This window comes from Narcine bancroftii, chromosome 3 (genome assembly GCF_036971445.1).
Source record: "Narcine bancroftii isolate sNarBan1 chromosome 3, sNarBan1.hap1, whole genome shotgun sequence".
Classification (NCBI taxonomy): Eukaryota; Metazoa; Chordata; class Chondrichthyes; order Torpediniformes; family Narcinidae; genus Narcine; species Narcine bancroftii.
This window is the reverse complement of record NC_091471.1, coordinates 333652644-333678520: the sequence shown is the minus strand read 5'-3', so window position 1 is coordinate 333678520 and position 25877 is coordinate 333652644. Positions and strand designations below refer to the sequence as shown.

Sequence of the window (25877 nt, the reverse complement as noted above, 5' to 3'; positions counted from 1 at the left end):
CTGTGCAACTGCATCACCATCTGGTTTGGAAGATGTACCTCCGCATACCCCAAGTCCCTGCAGAGGATAGCGAAGTCAGCGGAAAAGATCATTGGGGGTTCTCTCCCTACCATGAAGGAATCTACAACATTCAATGCAGGCGAAAGGCAATAAGCATTGCGAAGGTCTCCACACGCCCCTCACGTAAACTGTTCTCCCTTCTGTCATCTGGAAGGAGGTTCCATAGCATTATGTCACCGGTCATTATGTCCGGACTGGGCAACAGCTTTATTCCCCCCACCAAACCTTCAGATTCTTGAATTCCATAAACATATGTGGATAGTGTACCATAGACATTTACTGGATTCATCTTAATATTTTAATGTTATATTTATGTAAATATGCTCCGTGGTCTGGGAGAAATGCCATCTCGTCTTTACCGTGCAAACATGGTATGAACAATAAAGGTAACTTGATGACCTTTTTGTTCTGATGCGCCACACCACCCTCCCCTTTTGTTCGGACACCAACAACAGCGACCTCCCAGTAGCCAACCATTTCAATTCTGAGTCACATTCCCAGACTCACATGTCTGTCCGTGGCCACCCACAGACTGGAGGAACATCACCTTGTTTTTCATCTGGGCACCCTCCAGCCAGATGGCATCAACATTAGCCCCTTTACACACTGCCACTGAACACTGGTTGAACTGGGCAATTTAGTGGGCATTTAGCAGGTCATCTGCCAGTGTGAACGCTCCCAACCAGGCAGGGGGGGTTAAAAATTGACCGGGTTCTGATATTTCCCAGGGGATTGTATCAGATACCAGCTGAGTTGACTCGGCTCTAATGTGAAAGGGCAACCCGCTCAACAGGGTGACATCAGTGCCTGCGTCAGTCTGGTAGTTTTAATATCAGTATTTCACTGGCGGGGGTGCCAGTGCGGCCCTGTGCTTTGACTCATCTCAAGATTACTTATAATACCCAATTCAATGTAATTCTATGTAAATAGTTGCTATGCTCTATTGTTTAGGGAACAAGCTGGTCTGTGGTCTGTCAGATTTTCCGACAGTCTTTTATATATTTAGCGCGTATGTGCTTTATTCCTGCGAGTACATAATACATCACTCGTGATGTCACCACTGGAGATTGGGCCCCCCCTTAGATCCGTGATATTCACAAGAACCATGGAATTCATGGTCCAGTGTGAACAGCTCACCCGGTACTGTGTCAGTTCCCTTTGCTACATTAAGGACACTGTTTGACCTACTGAGCTTCTCCAGCATTTTGTGTTTTTACTTTTTGCAAGTTTTGTCTGGTTTCCTCCCATGTTTCAAAGACATGGGGTTAGTAGGTTAATTGGTCTCATGGGTGTATTTGGACGGTACAGGCTTGTGGGTCAGTAAGGCTTGTTCCTTTGCTGTATTTATAAATTAATTATACAAAAAACTGCAAAGAGTTTTAAACACAGACCAAGGCACACAAGATTTAAAAACACACAATAATGGAGAGACTCAGCAGGTCAAACAGTGTCCTTTATGTAGCAAAGGCAGAAATATATAACCGACATTTTGGGCATGAGCCCTTCATCAAAGTATGAGAAAATGCCAGAGAGTGTCAGAATAAAGGAATGGGGGGGGGGGGGGTGGGGAGGGGTGGGAAGGGAGGGAGGCAGGGCAGGAGATAATAGGTGGAGAAGGGAGGAAGGGGACAGCAGCACTGAGGAGAGAAGGGGAAGGTAGGGGTGTGTAGGTGAAAGAACTGGAAAGGCAAGAAATGAGGGAGAGGGAAGAAAAGGCGAGCAGGTTTAGTGGAAAGCAGTGAAGTCAATGTTAATGCCGTCTGGCTGGAGGGTGCCCAGATAGCAAATAAGGTGTTGTTCCTCCAATCTGCAAATGGTAAGGGTGGTACAGTACACAAGGCCATGGACAGACATGACAGCATGGGAGTGTGACCCGAAATTGAAGTGATTGGCCTCTGGGAGGTCGCTGTGGTTGCGGACAGAGAGAAGGTGCTGAGCGAAGCGATCTCCCACTCTGTGACTGCTCTCTCTGATGTCTGGACACCATTCCCCTGAAAATTATGATACAACTGCTCTTCAGAATCACAATGGGACAAATACCTCATAAATGCCAAGAAGATAATGAGGGCCAGGCTCACAGCCCAACCAGAAACAGCGAAGGCCTGTGGCATCGTCAGTGCTCCTGTCCCAACGATCAGGTTAAACATATACACGAGCCCCACCTAGAAACAAAGCAGAAGACACAAACCATGTAAGCAAAACCCCACACACCCTCCTTTAAGTTTCCCTGGCTCAATCAGGTGAGGGAACACCCTTAACTTAAAACACAATCCAAGACACAGGCAGCACTTCAAGGCAAAGGATTATGACAACATGAAGCGTCGCATCCACCAGCTTTTGAGATTTGTTTGCACTTTTGCGCACAGAATGAGGGCATTGTGGGTAAAGGGTTCCTTCCGATTTTCTTTTAACCACTGCTGTGGTCACTCCCACAATGCAGTAATTTACAGAACTCTACAAATTTGATAGAACTACAATCTATAAAGCAGACAGCAGAGTCAACATTGGTCTCTAAAACAAGAAATGGTTTGAGATATCTTGCACTGAAAAAGTAGCTGCACTGATAAATTGTATGCTATGGTATCTTTAAACTCTGTATACTTGAATTTTGTGTATAATGGATACTTGATTGCTAAAACAGAAATTAGATTTATTATTGTGTAACTAAGCAGGTTGAAACTGCTGATTAGAAGAAACCAAAGTCTTTTGTTTCTACAGAAAGTTCCGCATTTTAAGAATTAAACCATAGAAGCGCCATCATGTGATACCGATATTGTAAAAGGATACACACTGACTTTAAAAAAGGTTTACTCAGATGTAAAGTAAATGTGGGGCATGAATCTTTGCAAATGACTTGTTGGCTGAACTGCCAGGTTGATTTACAGGGCACTTTGTGTAAGATTGCTCCAAGGAAAATAAGTTACCAATGGTAAATAACAGGATATAGCAGTAGTTGGTGATTCTGTGAACCATAAAAACCACTCACAGAAGCCAAGTTCCAACAAGATAACAGAAGACTCTGTACAGGCTGATAAAAACAGGCACTCCAGAGCGCAGAGCCTATGTGCTTATGCTTGGCATTGTAATCTGGCCACTCCAATCATGATCTAAATTTATTAAAGGCAACTTGACTTGTTGCAGTTGTTTGGTGTTGTTATTCCCTAACAGGAGGAATACATTTGCAGGAACAATCACAGACATCAAGGAAACAAACCTCTCTATTTTGGCAGTTTGGCTGTTTAGACTTCCAAAACTTTCTACATCCAGTGAAGTAGTCACAACCGAGTTAAACAAGAAAATCTGCAGATACCGTGATTATAGTTTATACATGTATTTCTGAGGGTCAGTGGAATTAATGGTGAACAAGGAGAGTTTTGTTTTTGAAAGGGAAATCGCTGTCCACTGGACCTTGAATTGTTTTATTCATATTGAAGTTAGACTGGCCATTGGGAGTGGGCAATAATTAGGTTTAATGATCTAACATGGTTTTTGGTGAGTGGAGATAGCTGGGGACTGACAGAGACACTGAATGTCGAGTTATTGTGGGTCAGAGGCATAGCCATATCTGGAGCACTTCTGTATCACAGCTGGGATGGCCCACAACCTTGACTGCATCTTGCATTCATATTGGTGTCTTGTTATTACATGGGGTGAAACAAATTGGCTGGCTTGTGTGTGAAGGGAAAAATCTTGAAAGAAGGCCAAAGTAAATTCATTCATCCAGAACAGCTGGTGGAAGATTGTTGCAATTGCATTACCGATTTTGACAGCATGCAAGACCCCCTTTTTCTTCCCTCCCAAAAAAATAAAATCGGCCAAAACCACCCCCACCCCCGGATCGTATACACGAAGGTGACATTTTGGTGCCACCATTTTGGGCACTGAAATACAAACATAGTGGAGGCTTTCGGCCCATGAGCCCATGCCACCCAATTAACCTACAACCCCCGGTATGTTTTGAATGGTGGGAAGAAACTGAGCCCCTGGAGAAAACCAACGCAGACACAAGGAGAACATACAAACTCCTTACAGACACCGTGAGATTCGAACCACGGTCCCGATCGCTGGCACTTCAATAACATCATGCTAACCGTGCCTATCTCCCTTCAATAACTATACATCCTTACCACATCGTAGGACACCAGTTCAGCCCATCAAACAATCCTATCTCCCCATTTCTTCACAATTCCTTCAAGTTTTACTCCAGCCTCAGCCACGTTTCGGAGTGAAGCCACTTTTTTATTTTTTTTTTGACAGTTTTTTAATTTTTTTTATTTTTCACACTATAAACCATATTGACCAAGATACATACAGACATTTTTCTACTTAAATATATAGTGTCGTTTTCTCCCACTTTTCCCCCCTCCCTTCCCTCCCTCCCTCACCCCCTTCCCCATTTATTTAAAGTTCAATCTATAAGATACATTAAATCCGTTAAACAATGTTGTCACTTAATAAAAATAAACAAGAAATTTTACTGAGTCAGTTCTTTTCATTGTCTTCTCCTTCTGTCATTTTAGGTGGTGGAAGTCCACGGTAGGATTTCTCTATTGTATTTCATGTATGGCTCCCATATTTGTTTGAATATTGTAATATTATTTCTTAAATTATATGTTATTTTTTTCTAATGGAATACATTTATTCATTTCTATATACCATTGTTGTATTCTCATGTTGTCTTCTAATTTCCAGGTTGACATAATACATTTTTTTGCTACAGCTAGGGCTACCATAACAAATCTTTTTTGTGCTCCATCCAAATCGAGTCCAAATTCTTTGTTTCTTATATTACTTAGGAGGAAGATCTCTGGGTTTTTTGGTATATTGCTTTTTGTGATTTTATTTAATATCTTGTTTAGATCTTCCCAAAATTTTTCCACTTTCTCACATGTCCAAATTGCATGAATTGTTGTTCCCGTTTCCTTTTTACTGCGAAAACATAAATCTGATACTGTTGGGTCCCATTTATTTAACTTTTGAGGTGTGCTGTATAGCCTGTGTATCCAGTTATATTGTATCATGCGTAACCTCGTGTTTATTGTATTTCTCATAGTTCCGGAGCATAGCTTCTCAAATATTTCATTCTTTATCTTTATGTTTAGATCTTGTTCCCATTTTTGTTTAGGTTTACCATTTGTTTCCTCGTTCTCCTTTTCTTGAAGTTTGATGTACATGTTTGTTACAAACTTTTTAATTATCATTGTGTCTGTAATCACATACTCAAAATTGCTTCCTTCTGGTAACCTCAGACTGTTTCCCAATTTGTCCTTCAAGTAGGTTTTCAGTTGGTAGTATGCAAACATTGTATCGTGAGTTATATTATATTTATCCTTCATTTGTTCAAAGGATAATAATTTATTTCCCGAAAAACAATTTTCTATTCTTTTGATCCTTTTTCTCTCCCATTCTCTAAAGGAAAGGTTATCTATTGTGAAAGGGATTAACTGATTGTGCGTCAATATTAGTTTTGGTAGTTGGTAATTTGTTTTATTCCTTTCTACATGAATCTTTTTCCAAATATTGAGCAGATGATGTAATACTGGAGAATTCCTACGTTGTACCAATTTTTCATCCCATTTATATAATATATGTTCGGGTATCTTCTCCCCTATTTTATCTAGTTCTAATCTAGTCCAATCTGGTTTTTCCCTTGTTTGATAAAAATCTGATAGGTATCTTAATTGTGCGGCTCTATAATAATTTTTAAAGTTTGGTAGTTGTAAGCCTCCTTGTTTGTACCATTCTGTTAATTTATCTAGTGCTATCCTCGGTCTCCCCCCTTTCCATAAGAATTTCCTTATTATTTTCTTTAACTCCTTGAAGAATTTCTCTGTTAGGTGTATTGGTAATGACTGAAATAGGTATTGTATCCTTGGGAAAATATTCATTTTAATACAGTTTATCCTTCCTATCAGAGTTAGTGGTAAGTCTTTCCAATGCTCTAAGTCATCTTGTAATTTTTTCATTAATGGATGTTAATTGAGTTTATATAGATGGCCGAGGTTTTTATTTAGTTGTTTACCTAGGTATCGCATTGCTTGTGTTTGCCATTTGAATGGCGATTCTTTCTTAAACTTTGTGAAATCCGCATTATTCATTGCCATTGTTTCACTTTTATTTGCGTTGATCTTGTAACCCGATACTTCTCCATATTCCTTCAATTTCCTATGTAATTCTTTTATTGATATTTCTGGTTCTGTTAAGTATATTACAACATCATCTGCAAATAGACTGATTTTATATTCCTTCTCTTTTATTTTTATCCCTTTTCTTTTCTTTTCTGTTCTTATCAGTTCTGCTAGTGGTTCTATAGCTAAAGCGAACAGTGAGGGAGATAGTGGACATCCCTGCCTTGTTGATCTGCAAAAGTTAAATTGTTTTGATATATATCCATTTACTGACACTTTCACCTATGGCCCCTTATATAATGCTTAATCCAATTAATATATTTCTCTGGTAGGCTGAATTTTTGTAGTACTTTGAATAAATAATTCCATTCTACTCTGTCAAAGGCCTTTTCTGCGTCTAAAGCAACCGCTACTAATGGAGTTTTATTTCCTTCTACTGCATGAATTAAGTTAATAAATTTACATATATTGTCTGTTGTTTGTCTTTTTTTAATAAATCCAGTTTGGTCTAGATTTACTATTTTTGGTACATAGTCGGCCAATCTGTTTGCTAATAGTTTAGCTATTATCTTATAATCTGTGTTAAGTAGAGATATTGGTCTATATGACACTGGTGCAACTGTATCTTTCCCTGTCTTTGGTATTACTGTAATTATTGCTGTTTTGCATGAATCTGGTATGCTTTGTGTTTTATCAATCTGGTTGATTACTTCCAGAAGGGGAGGATTTAATAAGTCTTTAAATGTTTTATAGAATTCTATTGGGAATCCATCCTCTCCTGGTGTTTTATTGTTTGGTAGTTTTTTTAATATCTCCTGTCATTCTTCTATTTCAAATGGTTTTACTAATTTATTTTGCTCCTCTGTTTGTAATTTCGGTAGTTCAATTTTAGTTAGAAATTCATCTATTTTGTCTTCTTTCCCTTCGTTTTCAGTTTGATATAATTGCTTGTAGAATTCCCTGAAGTTTTCATTGATCTCCGTTGGATTATATGTAATTTGTCTGTCCTTTTTCCTTAATGCCAATACCATTCTTTTAGTTTGTTCTGTCTTAAACTGCTACGCTAGAATTTTGCACGTTTTTTCTCCTAGATCATATTTCTGTTTTGTCTTCATTATATTCTTCTCCACCTTATATGTTTGTAGTGTTTCATATTTTATTTTTTTATCTGCCAATTCTCTTCTTTTAGTTGTATCTTCCTTTATTGCTAATTCTTTTTCTATATTTGTTATTTCCCTTTCCAACTGTACTGTTTCCCAATTGTAGTCCTTCTTCATCTTAGTTACATAACTTATTATTTGCCCTCTGATGAACACTTTCATTGCGTCCCATAGTATAAACTTATCTTTCACTGATTCCGTATTTATTTCAAAGTACATTTTAATTTGTCGTTCAATGAATTCTCTAAAATCCTGTCTTTTAAGTAGCATAGAGTTTAATCTCCATCTATACATTCTTGGTGGGATGTCCTCTAGCTCTATTGCCAATAACAGGGGTGAGTGGTCCGATAATAGTCTAGCTTTATGAATATTCCTTTTCCTTTGGGTGTTGTTTCCTCCATATATCCAAAAGTTGCATTTCTTGCATCGATTTAATTATAAATTTGGTTACTTAGTTCTTTCTGTTAGTTTTTTTTCAAGTTTTATCCATGTTTGAGTCCAAATTAAGGTTAAAATATCCTCCTATTAGTATGTTCCCTTGCGTATCTGCTATCTTCAAAAAGATATCTTGCATAAATTTTTGATCTTCTTCATTAGGTGAATATACATTGAGTAAATTCCAAAATTCTGAATATATCTGACATTTTATCATTACATATCTCCCTGCTGGATCTATTATTTCCTCTTCTATTTTGATTGATACATTTTTATTGATTAATATAGCTACTCTGGCTTTTGAATTATATGATGCTGCTGTTACATGTCCTATCCAATCTCTCTTTAATTTCTTGTGTTCCACTTCAGTTAGATGTGTTTCTTGTACGAATGCTATATCAATTTTTTCTTTTTTCAGTAAATTTAACAGTTTCTTCCTTTTGATTTGGTTATGTATTCCATTAATATTTAAAGTCATATAGTTCAACATAGCCATTTCATACTTTGTTTATTTTTCCTTTCCGTTTCCTCATCACCACCTTCCCTTCTGCTTTCTTTTTTTTAATACATTATAAGACAACATTTCTAAAACATAAAATATTTCCACTATTCTCATATCTAAAATTCCTTTAACCCCAATAGTCCTCCCTTTTCTGATTTGCCCTTTGTCCCTTGTCGGGCAACCACATCTTCCCTCTCCATTTGGATTTGCGAATCCGTTCGCAAGCGTCAACTGATTTCGCAGTGACTGTAATTCTTCCCCACCCAGCCCCCCCAGAAAAGATTTTAATCTTCATATATAACAAAGGTCACTCTCTTAATTCCCTCCTTACTTCCTTTCTTTCCTTTCTTAGTTCTTACCTATACTCTATTTTTATATTTACACACATATATACATACACACATATACATATATATCTTCTTCTTTGGCTTGGCTTCGCGGACAAAGATTTATGGAGGGGTAAATGTCCACGTCAGCTGCAGGCTCGTTTGTGGCTGACAAGTCTGATGCGGGACAGGCAGACACGGTTGCAGCGGAAAATTTGTTGGTTGGGGTTGGGTGTTGGGTTTTTCCTCCTTTGTCTTTTGACAGTGAGGTGGGCTCTGCGATCTTCTTCAAAGGAGGTTGCTGTCCTCCGAACTGTGAGGCGCCAAGATGCACGGTTTGAGGCGATATCAGCCCACTGGCGGTGGTCAATGTGGCAGGCACCAAGAGATTTCTTTAGGCAGTTGGTTGTCATTTTTGTTCTTGTTACATCTCTTCATCTCTCTGTCTGTTTTGTAGTTGTTCTGCAAATTTTCGTGCTTCTTCAGGATCCGAGAACAGTTTGCTTTGCTGCCCCGGAATAACTATTTTAAGTACCGCTGGGTATTTTAACATAAATTTATAACCTTTTTTCCATAGGGTCACTTTTGATGCATTGAACTCCTTTCTCTTCTTCAGGAGTTCAAAACATATCTGGATAGAAAAAAAATTTTTGACCCTTGTAATCCAGTGGTTTTTTGTCTTCTCTTATTTTTTTCATTGCCTTCTCCAATATATTTTGTCTTGTTGTATATCTTAGGAATTTTACTAGAATGAATCTTGTTTTTTGTTGTCGTTGTGGTTTAGGGGCTAATGTTCTGTGTGCCCTTTCTATTTCCATTTCTTCCTGATATTCTGGTCTTCCTAGAACCCTGGGGATCCATTCTTTTATAAATTCTTTCATATTTTTGCCTTCTTCATCTTCCTTAAGGCCCACTATCTTTATATTGTTTCTTCTGTTATAATTTTTCATTATATCTATCTTCTGAGCTAACAGCTCCTGTGACTCTAACTTTTTTTTAATCAGATTCTTCTAATTTCTTTTTTAAGTCATCTACTTCCATTTCTATGGCTGTTTCTCATTCTTCCACCTTGTCTACTCTTTTTCCTATATCTGTCATGATCATCTCTAATCTATTCACTTTTTCTTCTGTACTTTTTATTCTTTTTATTTCACTGAATTCTTGTGACTGCCATTCTTTTAATGTTTCCATATATTCTTTAAAAAAAAATATATCCATGTACTTGCCCTTCCGTTCATCTTCCATTTCTCTGTGTTCTTCCTCCTCTTCTTCTGAGTCCACTCCAGGATCTGTGTTCTTTACCTCTGTCTCTTCTGGTTTTCTTGTTGGGTTGTTTGTTTTATTTTGTTGGGTATTTTTGGTCTTCTTATTTTTATTAGATGTGTCTTGGTGTTGGTCTTCTTCCTCTGGGTTGGTCATCTGTTGTTTCTTTGATTTCTTATTTTTATTCTCTTCCTTCTTGTTCTCGTTATTTTCTATGTTTTCCTCTTGCTGTTGTGTTGTAGTTGCCTGTTTCAGCGGCGGAGATCTACTCTTCAGCTGGTCCCCCCTCCCGTCAGTGTTATTTTTGTCTTGCGCGGTTGCGCACTTTTGTTTGGTTCCGTGAGCCATTTTTGTAGTCCCGAGTTCGGGGCTTCAACTGACCTCAGGGAGCGGGCTTCTCTCTCCACGGCGGGCCTCCTCGTGCCGGTAAGGCCTTCACCTTCTTCTTCCGACGTCTTTCCTTCTTCTTTTCTTCCCGTTGTTTCTGGTTTTTCTTTCTTCGCTGCCATTTTCTCCACACTTTTACTTTCACTTTGTTATGGTTTTTATGTTTGTGCCTTTGTTTTTTCTCTATCTTTTTTTAACTTTTCTGGAGAGGGCTGGAGTTCCCCTACCGGCCACTACTCCATCACATGACTCCTCCGGAGTGAAGCCACTTTAAAGCAGATGTTGCTTCAAACAAAAATAACATACAATGGAACTAGCCTCTCAAATTAATGTGCAGAAACTTCCTTTGATGCCCAACATTAAAAGGGATGACAGGAGCTTCTTTCTGGCAAGTTTGATACTTCTTCCACCCTTCCTCTGCACACAATTAAAAGGGATCTTACCTTTAACCTACCACTCCCTCTCCCCCCTTCATGAACTGCAACCTTGCTTTTGATAGTTATTATAGTGAACCTTGGCGGAGTATATTTGCTAAAAATCCTTGGAATTGCTGCAAGCATCCACTGTACAGCAGGGAAATGCAGAAGAGTGGAATTTGGAGCAAAAAGAAAGGGACTGGAGAAACACAATGGGTCAGACAGCATCTGTGGAGGTTCTGCATCAAGGACTAAATGTCAAATTTCAGATTTATTCTCAGAGTACACACATGACATCACATACCACCCTGAGATTCCTTTTTCCTGCGGGTGCAGCAGAATTACCACTAATTGGTAGTGCAGAAAATAAACTGTACACAGCGTAAACGTAAACAAATAAAAGAACAGTAAACAGATAACAAATGTACACAAACTGACTGTGCAATCAATCAAGTGCCCAAGAGTCCTTAAATGAGTCTCTGATTGAGTTTGTCGTTGAGGAGTCTGAATGGTGGACGGTAGCAGCTGTTCCTGAACCTGGTGGTATGAGGCTTGTGGCACCTATACCTCCTTCCTGATGGTAGCAGCGAGAACAGAGCGTGTGCTGGGTCTTTGATGATTGCTGATGCTCTCTGACAGTGGTGTTCTCAGTAGATGTACTCAGTAGTGGGGAGGGCTTTGCCTGTGATGTCCTGGGCTCTGTCCACTACCTTTTGGAGGGCTTTACATTCAGGGGTATTGGTGTTCTCATACCATACCGTGATGTCGTCGGTCAGCACACTTCCCACCACACATCTGTAGAATTTTTCCAGGCTTTCTTGTGTCAAACCTCCGCAAACTCGAATCGCTGACGTGCTTTCTTTACGATGCCATTAGTGTATTGGATCCAGGAAAGATCCTCCAAGATAATGACTCCCAAGAAACTAAATTCACTCACCCTCTGATCCCCCAATGATCACTGGATTGAATACCTCTGGTTTTCTTTTCCTGAGGTCAACCATCAGCTCCTTAGTTTTGGTGACATTGACTGCAAGATGGTTGTTGTACCATTCAGCCAGGTTTTCAATCTCCATCCTATATGCTGACTTATCCCCTTCCTTTATACATCCACTTCCGTGGTATTGTCGACAAATTAGTAGATGGTGTTATTGTGGTACCGAGCTACACAGTTGTAGGTGTAAAGTGAATAGAGCAGGGGGCTAAAAGCACAGGTCTGTGTTGCTCCAGTACTGATGGAGAAGTTCTTAACAATCTTACTGATTGTGGTCTGGAGGTGAAGAAATCCATGTTTCAATTACACAGTGGGGTGTTAACTTCCAGATCTTGGAATTTGCTGATCAGTTTTGAGGGGATGATGGTGTTAAATGCCGAACCGAAGTCAATAAAGTGCATCCTGATGGAGACACCTTTGCTGTCCAGGGATTTTTGAAAAACCAGTGAGATGGCATCTGCCATAGACCTGTTACTATAATACACCAACTGGAACAGATCCATGTTGCCGGTCAAACAGGAGCTGATATGCTTCAACACCAGTCTTTCAAAACTCTTCACTGTTGATGTAAGTGCTACTGATCGATAGTCATTAAGGCAGGTTACTGCACTCTTCTTGGGCACCGGTCTGATTGACTGGGTACCATGCTCTGCTGGAGTGAGATATTGACTATATCCGTGAATACTTTGGTAAGTTGGTTGGCACAAATTTTTAATACTTGGCCAGGTACTCCACCCGGATCGGATGCTTTCCTCAGATTCACTCTCCTGAAGGCAGCACACGCTCAGGGTGGGATTATCAGGGGACGTTGGGGTGGTTCTTCACTGTTAATTTCATCAAATTGAGTGAAGAAGGCATCGACTTCCTCTGGGAGAGAAGCTTTGCCATCTGCTACTTTACTGGATTGAGGGTTGGCACTGAGGGTGGGCATTCACAGGTATTAACCACCCCCCCCCCCCCCGCAAGCAAGGTGCTGTGCCCCCCATACACTTGTGGACATCACTTGCCTTCAGGTCAACCCCCGTCACTAACATGCATCAAGAGAATCTAGTGTCTAGCTTGACGCACACCAGGGACTCTCCACGCAATAAAAGCAGCACTTTTGGCTACTATGCCAGAGGAAGTTAACAGTAGTTTGGCAGACAAGTACCACCACCCACACCCCCTATAACTCTCATTCTGGTGCCAACCCTAACCGGATTCGGTTTTGTAACAGTGTTGGGTGTCCTTTGTTGTTTCCATTTTCATTCAGAATCTACATTTTCCCCAGGAGGTAATTTTCCGCAGTTCATACCTGCTCCTCTGATCCGAATCTCCGGACTTAAATGCCCGTGATCTGATTCTCAGTGTAAAGGGGAGATGCCAATATAAAGAGAGGAGAGGTGAGGCAGGAGTTGGCAGGTGGATCTAGGTGAGGAGAGGTTGATGGGCAGATGGAGCCTGATGGGAGGGAAAGAAACTGGGCAACAGAAAAACTGGTGTTTAAATGTGATTGAACTTCCCAACAAAATCTTTTAAATAGCTCAAAACAACTACACAGGTATAAATGTTTGCTCCAATATCAAAGAACCTTTAATAGCGCCATCCATTCTGGTAGCTCTCATGTAGACAGAATGCAAGAGACAGGATCAGATGCAACAATGATCAGGTGTAACCTTGGCAGCTCCATTCCAACACATTCCCTAACATCCAGCTCCAGTACACCATCAGCAGTGACCAAGCAGCAAATACTCACATAAGGCGAGTATAGCTCTCCCGTTTCAGTAATACCACCCGGCATTTTCAGCTCCTTGAACAGCGACTTCCAACCTTCTGGTGACTGGCCTGCATTAAAAATAGGTATTACAACTAAACATTGTAGCATTACAGACACCAAAAAATATTAAATAAAACTTCACCTTAACCTTGCTGATAAACTGATGAAACAGTTCACTTCCCCCTTATATCTGCTGCTTCCATTTTCCCCCAAAATAAACTTTATCCACAATAATTTACAAAACTGTGAAAAATATTTTCACTCCCTCAATGTCATGTTCACACATCCCATTACTGTACAGAGCTACACCCATTATCTAATTTGCTATGTAGCACTGTTGCCACAACTGTGGCCCTTTCTGGTTTCACTTTCCTCCATCTCAGCCCCTCAATCCCCGGTAGTGGAACAACTCAAGACCATCACCAGAAAGAACTCAGGTTCCCCCCTTTGTCTCAGCCCAACCCTCTCCTGTCCCTCTGCTTTTCCCCCTTGTCCCAGCACTCATCCCTCCCCCCAACCCTCTCGCATTCACCCTGGCTCTTCCCCAGCCTTCTTGCATTCTCTGTTCCACCTCTCCACTTCCCCATTACGTGTCGCCTCTCCCCCTCCGTTTCACCCCTGCCCTCTCCCATTCCCCTTCTGCCTCACCCTGGTCCTCTGCCTGCTCCCCCTCTGCCTCACCCTGGTACTCTGCCTGCTCCCCCTCGCACTGGTCCTCTCCCCATTCCCCCTCTGTCTCACCCTGGTGCTCCCCGTTTCCGCCTCCACCTCGCCTGCCCTCTCCCCTGGTCCTCCCTCCCGCTCTGGTCTTCCCCCACCCCCCCCCCCAGCTCTGCTTCACCCACTCTCCCTCAACCAAGCCATCCCCCCCACCTCCCCCTGGCCCTCCCTCCCATTCTGGTCCTTTTCCCTGCTCCCCCTCCACCTCTCCCCCAGTCCTCTCCCCTGTTACCACTCTGGTCCTTTCCCCTGCTGTCCCTCCGTCTCTCCCCCAGTCCTCTCCCCTGTTACCACTCTGGTCCCTCTCCCCTGTTACCACTCTGGTCCCTCTCCCCTGTTACCACTCTGGTCCCTCTCCCCTGTTACCACTCTGGTCCCTCTCCCCTGTTACCACTCTGGTCCCTCTCCCCTGTTACCACTCTGGTCCCTCTCCCCTGTTACCACTCTGGTCCCTCTCCCCTGTTACCACTCTGGTCCCTCTCCCCTGTTACCACTCTGGTCCCTCTCCCCTGTTACCACTCTGGTCCCTCTCCCCTGTTACCACTCTGGTCCCTCTCCCCTGTTACCACTCTGGTCCCTCTCCCCTGTTACCACTCTGGTCCCTCTCCCCTGTTACCACTCTGGTCCCTCTCCCCTGTTACCACTCTGGTCCCTCTCCCCTGTTACCACTCTGGTCCCTCTCCCCTGTTACCACTCTGGTCCCTCTCCCCTGTTACCACTCTGGTCCCTCTCCCCTGTTACCACTCTGGTCCCTCTCCCCTGTTACCACTCTGGTCCCTCTCCCCTGTTACCACTCTGGTCCCTCTCCCCTGTTACCACTCTGGTCCCTCTCCCCTGTTACCACTCTGGTCCTTTCCCCTGCTGCCCCTCCATCTCTTCCCCAGTCCTCTCCCCTGTTATCCTTTCCCCTCACACCAGTCCTCTCCCCCTCTCGCCCATCCTGCCAACCCTCTCCCCCTCGCCCCAGTCCTCTCCCCTCCCCAGGTCCTCTCCCCTCCCCAGGTCCTCTCCCCTCCCCAGGTCCTCTCCCCTCCCCAGGTCCTCTCCCCTCCCCAGGTCCTCTCCCCTCCCCAGGTCCTCTCCCCTCCCCAGGTCCTCTCCCCTCCCCAGGTCCTCTCCCCCATTTCCCCTCCCCAGGTCCTCTCCCCCATTTCCCCTCCCCAGGACCTCTCCCCCATTTCCCCTCCCCAGGTCCTCTCCCCCATTTCCCCTCCCCAGGTCCTCTCCCCCATTTCCCCTCCGCCTCGCCCCAGTCCTCTCCCCCCGTCCCCCCTCCACCTTGCCCCGTTCCCCCTCCACCTCGCCCGGGTCCTCTCCCCCGTCCCCCTCTGCCTCGCCCCAGTCCTCTCCCCCATTTCCCCTCCGCCTCGCCCCAGTCCTATCCCCCTCTCCCCTCCGCCTCGCCCCAGTCCTATCCCCCTCTCCCCTTCCGCCTCGCCCCTATTCCCAGCTCACTTCTATCTTCCTCCCTGTTCTCTCGCTTGTTGCCCCCTTTCCTTGTTCTATTGCCCGGCCCTCCCCTCTGCCCCCCATCTCTCCCCGCACTCATTCACTCAGCGATGCCACCATTGTCGTCTCATCCCGTCTCATCCTGCCCCCGATCTCTCCCCGCACTCACTCAGTCACTCAGCGATGCCACCGCTGTCTCCCCTTCCCCCCTCCCTCCCCGCTCCACCCCCTGATTGGGTCTCGACTGATGACGTGTCCAAAACTCATGGGACGACTTTAATGACGCGAGGCAGTGACGTCACAGAGAGCGACCGGGGTGCAAAAGACCTGAGGTGAGCGCGCATCTTCAAATCAAAGCAGCGGAGTCGATTCAAAATTATCCCCAGAATCGAAGCAAGATCAGCCTCGCCAGGACAAAATCTGTCCCTGAATCGATATAAAATTGTCATCTCAATAAAAAGAGAGGTTGAGGTGTTTTGGGAAGGTTCAACATAACGAGGCAGGATATTGTGAATGGAAGAGAGTTGAGATTGGATGGGCTTCTGAGCTCGAATTCTGGGCTATGGGGAACGAGAGGTGAAGTGAAGCTGAGTCCACGACCTTGTCCTGCTGACTCCTGCTCCTGTTTCTTCTATCCTTAAAGGTAGCTGGGCAGATCTGTAAAATTAATGCAGGGGGCCTTCCTTTATTAGCAGTGGAACAGAATGGATAGAGTAAATGCAAGCAGGCTTTTCCACTGAGGTTAGGGGAGACAGGAACTAGAGGACAAGGGTTAAGGGTGAAACATTGAAAAAGAACAATGGGGGGAAACTTCACATAGAGTGTGGTGAGAGTGGGTTTGGATGAAACACGAACTAGGAGACGTGGGTTAAGATTTCAGATTTATTGTCGGAGTACACACATGACATCACATAAAAACCCAGAGATTCTTTTTCCCAGTTATTGGTGGTACAAAAATAACTCCAAAAACTACACATGTGTAGCGGCAGCTACACTGCTACTGAAAGAACACACAACCAGACAGGTTGAGCTCTGAGCAGAAAAATTGGTTTATGGCTGGCTGCCGGGCTGTACTCCCAGCCCAGAACTGACTGAGAACTGTGCTGGGGGGGGGGGGGGGGGGGGCGTCGACGTCACTCAGGCGTCAAATGGTCCCCCAGCGCGGGCTTCTGAGCCTGGTGCTGAGAAGAAGGAGAAACCCCCGACGGCGCCATTTGGCCGGCTGCCCCGCCGTGTGGATTACAAGTGAGGCCAGTACGCCTGCCTAATGGCATGTCACCACACAGCCCCCCCCCCCCCCCCAGAACTGGTGCCAATGTCCTTTTTACCTGGGCGGCCTCGCTTCTTGGGATGAGCCACAATCACTGATTCGGTGGGATCGAGGTGAGCTGGCTTCAGCCTGTCCACAGTAAACAGCTCCCACCTGCCGCCGATGTCCAGCGTGAATATAGACCCTGAATGCCGGAAACCCTGTACGGCCCTTTGTAAGGACTCTGCAGGGATGCCGTGGACAGGGCTCACCGAATAAAAGCATACTCTGTGGAGTGCAGCTCGCTGGAGACGTAAGATGGCTGTGTGCCGTGTCTGGGTGGCGGTGAGGGAGCTAAGGAGTCCAAGTGGGCCCAGAAGTGGGGAAGTAGCTCGTGCAGCAACCGCCGGGGGTTGAGAGGCATGTTGATGAACTCACTGGGCAGTGCCAGCAGTGCGCCGTAGACCAGCTTAGCTGATGACGCCTGCAGATCCTCCTTGGGCGTGGAGCGGATGCCCAGGAGCACCCAACGCAGTTCGTCCACCCAGTCGGGACCAGTGAGTCAGATCATAAGTGCCGACTTAAGGTGGTGGTGCAGATGCTCAACCAGCCCATTGGCCTGCATGTGATAGGCCGTGGTGCAGTGTAGCTCTATCCCCAACCTGTTGGCGAGCTGTGCCCAGAGCGCAGAGGTGAACTGGGCACCCCGATTACTGGTGAGTTGGTTTGGAACACCGAACCTGGTGACCCAACTGGGCAACAGTGCTCGGGAGCAGGAGTCCGTGGAGGCATCCGGCATTGGGATTGCCTCGGGCCAACGAGTGGTGTGGTCTACCACTATGAACAGGTAATGGTTGCCCCGGGAAACTGGTAAGGGCCTGACTATATCCACGTGAATGTTGCTGAACCGTTCCTGGACATGCTCGAACTCTTGCATGGACGCCCTGGTGTGCTTGTGCACCTTGGACATATGGCAATGGGTGCATGTTCTGGCTCAGCCCGCAATCTGCTTCCACAGTCCATGCCAGACGAACCACTCTGCCACCATATGGACTGTTGTCCTGATGAACAGGTGCGAAAGGTCGTGGATGTGACGGAAGACTTGGCTGCACCACTGCTGGGGAACCACTGGCCGCGGGGTGCCCATGGTGACATCACGCAGGATGGTGCCTTCGCCACTAGGAGTCGGGAGGTCTCGGAACCGCAGGCCCTTGATGGCAGTCCTGAATACTCGCATCTCCACATTGGACTTCTGGTCCCGGGCAAGCTGGTTGAAGTCGAGGCCGAGTGTCAGCGTGCATCGGCAACCACGTTGTCCTTCCCCGCCTTGTGCCGAATGTCGGTGGTAAACTCCAACATGAAGGAGAGGTGACGCTGCTGGAGGGCTGACCAGGGATCCTTTGCCATCGCGAGCGCCTGAATGAGGGGTTTATGGTCAGTGAAGATGGTAAAAGTCCTCCCCTCCAAGAAATAGTGGAAATGCCACTCTGCCAGGTACATGCCCAGTAACTCACAGTCGAAGGCGCTATACTTGCGCTCTGATGAGCAGAGAAGCCGGCTGAAGAATGCCAGTGGCTTCCATTGCCCATTCACCTGCTGCTTCAGGATGGCGCCGATGGCTGTGGCAGAGGCATTGATGGAGAGCGCCCTATGCAGGCCAGTGTGCGGATGGTTGAGCATGGTAGCCTTCGTGAGGGTATTCTTGGTGGTCTCGAATGCACTGCAGGCCTCTGGGGTCCAGGTGAGTGTTTTGTGCTTGGCTGTGATGAGGGCAAATAGCGGCTGCTTGATGCGCATGGCTCCTGTGATGAATCGGTTATAGAAGTTGACCATACCCGCGAACACCTGCAGCCCCTTGAGGTTGTCCGGGCATGGGAACTCCTTGATAGTGGCGACCTTCATAGCGGCGGGCATGGCTCCTTCGGCTGTGATGGTATGGCCCAGGAACTGCATGGACTCTTTCCCGAACTGGCACTTGGCTGGGTTTGTTGGTGAGGCCGAAGTCAACCTGCCGGGAGAAGAGGGCGTGCAGATGGGCCTTGTATTGCGCCAGATCCCTGCTGGCAATGAGGATTTCATCCAAGTAAATGAACACGAAATCCAGGTCCCTGCCCACTGAATCCATGAGGCGCTGAAAGGTCTGAGCGGTGTTTTTTTACCTGAATGGCATGAGAAGGAATTCGAACAAGCCGAAGGGGGTGATAATGGCCATCTTGGGTATGTCCTCAGGGTGCACCGGGATTTGGTGATACCCGCTCACCAAGTCAACCTTGGAGAAAACCATCGCACCATGCAGGTTGGCCGTAAAGTCCTGGTTGTGAGGGATGGGGTAACGGTCAGGAACTGTTGCCTCATTGAACCATCGATAGTCTCCGCAGGGGCGCCAGCCACCGGAGGCTTTCGGGACCAGGTGGAGTGGTGAGGCCCATGGGCTGTCAGAGTGCCGAACGATCCCCAGCTCCAGCAGATGCAAAAACTCTTCCTTTGCCACTTCAAGCTTGTCAGGTGGGAGCCAGCATGCCTTGGCGTGAACCGGTGGAACCTGGATGGGGATGTGATGGAACATCCCATGGCGCGGTAAGTCAGCAGAGAACTGTGGCCTGAGGAGGGCCAGGAACTCGTCCAGGATTCGCTGGAACTCGTCACTCGTGCTGATTGTGGTCATCTGCGGCTGCTCTGTGCGGGAGGGGTCAAGGCAAACGGCCTGGTAAGTCTGGGCATCTACCAGGTGCCTACCCCAAATGTTCACTAGGAGGCCGTGGGTGAGGACGAAGTTGGCACCCAGGATGGCGGATGGAAGGGACAAGACGGTGAAACTCCATGAGAACATTCGCCGGCCGATCTGGAAGTGGACTGTCTTGTTCCCATACGTCCGGATCTCTGTTGCGTTGGCCGCATGGAGGGGGAGTCCTTGAGGTCGGTTCCTGGACTCAAATGGCCGGAATGATGCTGATCTGGGCCCCAGTGTCGATGAGGAAGCGCCGGCCGGTGTCTGAGTCCCGCAGGTAGAGGAAACTGTGTCTTTGGCCAGCCGTCGCAGCCATTAACAGCGACCGGCTTGCTCCTTTCCCAGGAACGAGCAGGGCTGATGACACTTCTGAGCCTTGGCTCCCCAGCACTGGTGGTAGAAGCAGAGGCCCGGAGCAGATGCCTTGCCCCTGGTTATGCTCTTGGTGGCCCCTACAGGGGGTGGGTGTTATACCCCAGCGCTAGGGGTGGGCTTGGCGTGGTCATGCCCTCTTCTCCCGGCTGGTCGACCGGCCTCACCAACAAACCCAGCCAAGTGCCAGTTTGGGAAAGAGTCCATGCAGTTCCTGTGCCACACCATCACAGCCAAAGGAGCCACGCCTGCCACTATGAAGGTCACCACTATCAAGGAGTTCCCATGCCCGGACAACCTCAAGGGGCTGCAGGTGTTCGTGGGTATGGCCAAGCCCTCCGGGAATCACTTGAGCCACAGCAATTGGGCCTTCTGAGCAACCTTCCTCGGGTCGGTAAAGCTCTCTTGGGCCAGTAACAGCCAGGTGTCATCAGGCAGATGGTCGAGGAACATTCGCTCAAAGAGTGAGCAGTTGGTGTGATCACCCATGAGCGTGAGCATCTTGTCCTTCAGCTGCACAGGGGATATGTCCCCCAAGGCGTCAAGGTGCAGCATCCGAGTGGCACGCTGACGCCTGGATAGTCCGAGGGATCTGGTGAGCACTCGCTTAATGGTCCCGTATTTGATTTTAGTGGGCGGGTGCTGAATGAGGTGCAGCGCACATTTGACAGTGGCCTGGTCCAGGGCAGCTACCACAAGGTAGAATTTGGTTGTGTTGGACGAAATCTGGCGGAGTTCTCTGCGTGGTTGAACCAGGTCTCCAGCTCCTGAACCCAGAAGTCAGGCAGCTTGACGGCTATAGCACTGATCCCAGGTTTACTCATGTTGGGTTCAAAGACGTTTGAACCAGTCGGGGTCACCAATTGTAGTGGCAGCTACACTACTACTGAAAGAACACACAACCAGACGGGTTGAGCTCAGTGAGCAGAAAAACTGGTTTATTGCTGGCTGCCGGGCTGGACTTATACTCCCAGCCTGGACGTGGCTGAGAACTTCGCTGGGGGGGCGCCGACGTCACTCGGGCATCACGTGGTCCCCCAGTGCGGGCTTCTGAGCCTGGTGTTGAGAAGAAGGGGAAACCCCCCCTCCCCGACGGTGCCATTTTGGCTGGCTGCCCCGCCGTGTGGATTACAAGCAGGGCTGGTTCGCCTGCCTTGTGGCATGCCGCCACACATGCATACAAATAAAGAATTCTGATTCTGAGAAATGTAAATAAACTGGCTGCAGTACAGAAAGGATTAAAACTAACAATGAAAGTGCACAAGTAAGAGTCCTTAAATGAGTCTCTGATTGAGTTTGTCATTGAGGAATCTGATGGTGGAGGGGTAGCAGCTGTTCCTGGACCTGGTGGTGCAAGTTTCGTGGCACCTAGACCTCTTTCCAAGATGGCAGCAGTGACAACAGAGCGAGTGCTGGGTGGTGTGGATCTTTGATGATTGCTGCTGCTCCCCACACTTCCCCATAGATGTTCTAGATCACACATGTCAAACTCTGGCCCGTGGATATTTGGCCCACAAGATCATATTAAATATATATTAGAGTTGGCCCGCTGGCCGCCGCCCAAGTATAGCACATGCACAGCAGCAGGCACCACCATAGTAGTTTATAGAACTTCCACAGCAGTACACCGATATAGTTAACGGGAAACTTAATTAGATATTCACAGCGGCGCCGATACAACGGACCCGCCGCCTAGCTACAACGGACCCACCGCCTAGCTACAATGGACCCGCCGCCTAGCTCCATGTGGCTGGATGTGGTGGGTCACCTCCGCGTCTCCTTGAGCTTCATCTGTGGGCGGGTGCTGCTGGGCATCGGACTTTCCGCTGGGGTGGAGGTCGCAGACGAGTTCCACCGCTCTCACGGTATTCCCGGTGAGATGGCGAGACCAGCGGGGACTCCTTGGGTTGTTGCCGGTGGTTGCGGCAGGTGGGGGCGGAGGAGGGAGAGGGGGCGGGGGGGGATGCCGCTCGGGTTTGCTGGCTGGGCTGGGGAGGGCTCCCTGCAGATCTCCCTGCAGATCTCGGCAACATGCGATCCTTGGCTTAAAGGTTAGAGAGAAATATTATTTATTGAATATTTTATTTCTTATTTGTTAATGCTTCTTATGGAAAGAGTTTAACCAAAACTATTATTAAACATTTATTTTAATAAGAAAAAGTTTAACATTACATATGTTGAAAGGAGAGAAAACATGCAGATGTTGTTGAAAATTTTCAATAAATATTTAGTTCGGCCCTCGACTTAGTCCAAGTTTTTAATTTTGGCCCTCGGTGAATTTGAGTTTGACACCCCTGTTCTAGATGGTGGGGAAGGTTTTGCCTGGGATGTATCCACTATCTTTTGTGGGGCTTTTCAGTCAGGGGTATTGGTGTCCCCACAGCAGACCACGATGCAGCACCCTTTCCACCACACATCTGTAGAAATTTACTGATGTCATACCAAAACCTCTGCAGGCTCTGCCGTGCTTTCTTCACGATGCCATTGGTGTGATGAATCCAGAAAAGATCCTCCGAGATAATGAGTCTCAAGAACCTAAATTTGCTCACCTTCTCCACCTCTGATTCCCCCAATGATCACTGGATCATATACCTCTGGTTTTCCCTCCCTGAAGTCATCATTTGGTAACATTTGAGTGTGAAGTTGTCATTGGTGCACCTTTCAGTCACATTTTCAATCACCCTCCTGTATGCTGACTCAATGGCCCATTTTATACAACCCACTTCCATGGTATTGTCAGCAAATTTGTAGCTGGTGTTGCTGTCATACCGAGCCACAGAGTCCTAGGTGTTAAGTGAGTAGAGCAGGGGGCTAAGAACGCAACCCTGTGGTGCTCTGGGACTGATGTTCTTACCAATTCTCACTATGACCTGGAAGTGAGAAAAATCAAGGATCCAATTATCCTGGGATGTTGAGTCTCAGGTCTTGGATTTTGCTGATGGTGTTAAATACCAAACAGTAAAGAGCATCCTATGTATGAATCTTTGGTGTCCAGGGATTTCCAGGGCTTTAGGTAGACCCAGGGAGGGGCAAATAAAGGAAAATAATTGTCTGTGTCAAACATTATGGTGGACACTGGATATTAAATAAAAAGTTGCACGTTGTTCAATTGGTGCCGTGAATTTCGATTATTGGTAATGTTATGTCTTGACACAAAAATATCAAGAATAATCCCCGACATCATGTGCCAAGAGAACACGGATTCTACGAAAATTAACAGTACGCATTGCTGTCCCCACAATTTTGGAAACCAATATGAAATGTTATTTGTAGGTTGTGCCCACCCTTCCCCAAAAAACCCCAGTAAATCATGATGTCACAAGGGGCGATGGATGGCAGGCCGTTACATCACAAGGGGTGATGGAGGGTAGGCCATGACATCATAAGGGGCGAGGGAGGGAAGGCCATGATATCACAGGGGGCAATGGAGGGCAGGTTGTGATGTCACAAGATGCAATGATTACAGGCCGTGATGTCACAAGGGGTAATGATGCCTGGCCATGACATCATAAAGGGCGATGGAGGGCAGACCGTGATGTCACAAGAGGCAATGAGAAGGGCAGGTCGTGTTGTCACCAGGAGTGATGGAGGGCAGGCCATGACATCACAAGAGGCAATGATGACAGGCCGTGATATCACAAGGGGCAATGAGGCCTGGCCTTGATGTCACAAAGGGCAATGGAGGACAGACCATGATGATGAAGTAGACAAAGACGATGTGGTCAAACAATAATCATGGCTTTTATTAGCAGAAACTCATGGTACAATAATGAAAGACAATAGATGCATATACAGTTATATCCAAGGAGAGTGTCCTTAACAGTAGAGATAATGCACAGCCAATGTTAGTACAGCAAGGCTCGTCAGACAGCTTGGCAGACATTCACCACAGACCATGATGTCACAAGAGGTGATGAAGCCTGTCCATGATGTCACAAGAGCAATGAGGACTGGCCATGATGTCACAATGGGCAATGAGGACTGGACATGATGTTACAAAGGGTGATGGAGGTCTGGCTGCCAGCAGCTTGAGTTTAACATTTGCTTTGCTCTGAATGGGTCATCAACTTGTCTCCATCTAGTTTCACTAATTTAGTAGATGACTGCTGTCTTCTGCCTTTGATCCATTTAGACCTTCAACGAATTGTTGATAAATTTAAACTTTGTTCAGCCTCACACATCCGACCTTCTCACGTGTGTGCTGTGACAGTGCAGGGTTGATCCGCTTGGCCTGCCTGCTGCCATGATTTGGAACCTGCTTCAGGTGTTCGGGCAACAGCAGCCCAAAGCCTACATTTATGCAATCTGGTGGCCTTTTCTGCCCCCACCCAAAATGAGATAAGAGGTCTTCATGGATGCTGCTTACAATTTAATGTCACTTTTCTGGACGACCAACCTGGGCATTGCCGTTTCGGCTGCTTGTCTCCTTGCCATGTACCTGATGCGGTGGAAGAGAAAGTGGTTCGATGTGCCACTGAAGCCAAGGGAGTCATAGCGCTATGAGGTACGTGCCTGTAGATGGGCATTCTCGTACACTTGGTGTTAACAAACTTGTAAAACCTGGGTAAACAATGCTTCATGGGAGTGAAGAATGCATTCCAGTTGTAGCAAATGTCAGGATGAGTGCAGATAGAGATGTAATCAAGGAAGGTAGAAAATAATGTGGAACATAAATTGTGAAAATCCAAAATTGTGAGAACCCAACAGAATGTGTGACAATGACATGGTTGACTCAGAGGAACTAAAGGACTTCAATCGAGCCTTAGAGAGGACATTAAGGATGTTTTTCTTGTCATCCTATGGATATGGAGAATTTTCACCTGTCGTGGGGAATGCAAGTCTCCAAAACAAATTGCAAAGCAGAAACCTGTGGAGATAAAGGGGCAATTAGCTGCTGATAGAAAGAATAGGAGTGACCATGTTCATTTCCAGATTAGGGGAGAGCGTTCAGTCAATATGTGTGAGATTATTGGGAAAAGTTCATAATTAACACAAATGATCAAAGGTGGGGATATTACAAATGATCATTGTGGAGGAGGATAATATATATATTTTTTTCTCTTTTCAATATTTTGGTTGGTTTTGTCATGTAAATGTTAATTGGGTGCATAATAATAGTCTTAACAAATCTCATAATTATAAAAATGTTGAAAAGTAAAGAAAAAACCTAAAGAAAACAATGTACTAATTATCATTCCCTCCCTTCGGAGGCCACTGACTAAACATAAACAGTCCACCACCTGATAATAAAAAGGTAAGGTAACCAATGGGGTCAAAGACCAAAAGTTAACTAATCTTTCAAATTTTGAAAATAATTGACAAAAGAACCCAATAAAGAATCTGAAAGTTAAGATTTATTTCAGTTGTGGAAGATCTAGTTTTTTTCCAAAGTCAGACATGCCATCATATCAGACAATCATTGAGTATGATTGGGAGGGACAGCATCTTTCCATCTCATTAATATGGCCCTTCCAGCAATAAGGGAGGTGAGGGCAACTAAATGGGATTGTGAAGCAGTCAATGTCAGACCCTTTTGGCCCACCTATTCCAAAAAGAGCAATGATTTGGAGTCAAAGCAATGTTGAGAACTAAATCAAGGTACAAAATACCCCTTCCCAGAAATTGGAAAGAGAAGGACGTAACCAGAACATATGATGCAGTGAACCTTCTTGAGTTATACATTTATCATATTTAGAAGAGAGATGAGAATAGAATTTAGCCAATTGGACCCTAAACTCACACCCCACTTTAAGTAATCCCTATTGCCATGGGTGCTCTGTGATTAGTAAAGGATTGCTTAAGGTGGTATGTGGGTGGAAAGAAAAAGTTTGAAAATCACTGTTTTAATCATATCTAATTGATTCATTATGTGCATGGTTTTGGAACTCCAAACCTTACTGATATCATTACCTCACAATTTCATGGGTGGTTAAGA

General features: G+C 45.8%; 1 protein-coding gene across 4 annotated transcripts in view; it reads right to left on the bottom strand.

Annotated features, from left to right (window-relative positions):
- The window catches only part of tmem104 (transmembrane protein 104), a 98264-nt gene extending 82435 nt beyond the window's left edge, over positions 1 to 15829 (bottom strand). Inside the window, exons 1-3 of one of the 4 annotated variants that reach the window (XM_069929349.1) lie at positions 15763 to 15829; positions 13404 to 13492; positions 2101 to 2222 (exon numbers count right to left, since the gene is read on the bottom strand). In XM_069929349.1, the coding sequence (XP_069785450.1) occupies positions 2101 to 2222; positions 13404 to 13448 (167 nt within the window). In that variant the 5' untranslated portion in view covers positions 13449 to 13492; positions 15763 to 15829. Of the gene's footprint in view, positions 1 to 2100; positions 2223 to 13403; positions 13493 to 15599; positions 15652 to 15689 lie in introns of those variants that run through there. The other 3 variants (XM_069929350.1, XM_069929348.1, XM_069929351.1) reach the window with 3 other exon arrangements.
- Between the last annotated feature and the right edge of the window lie 10048 nt (positions 15830 to 25877).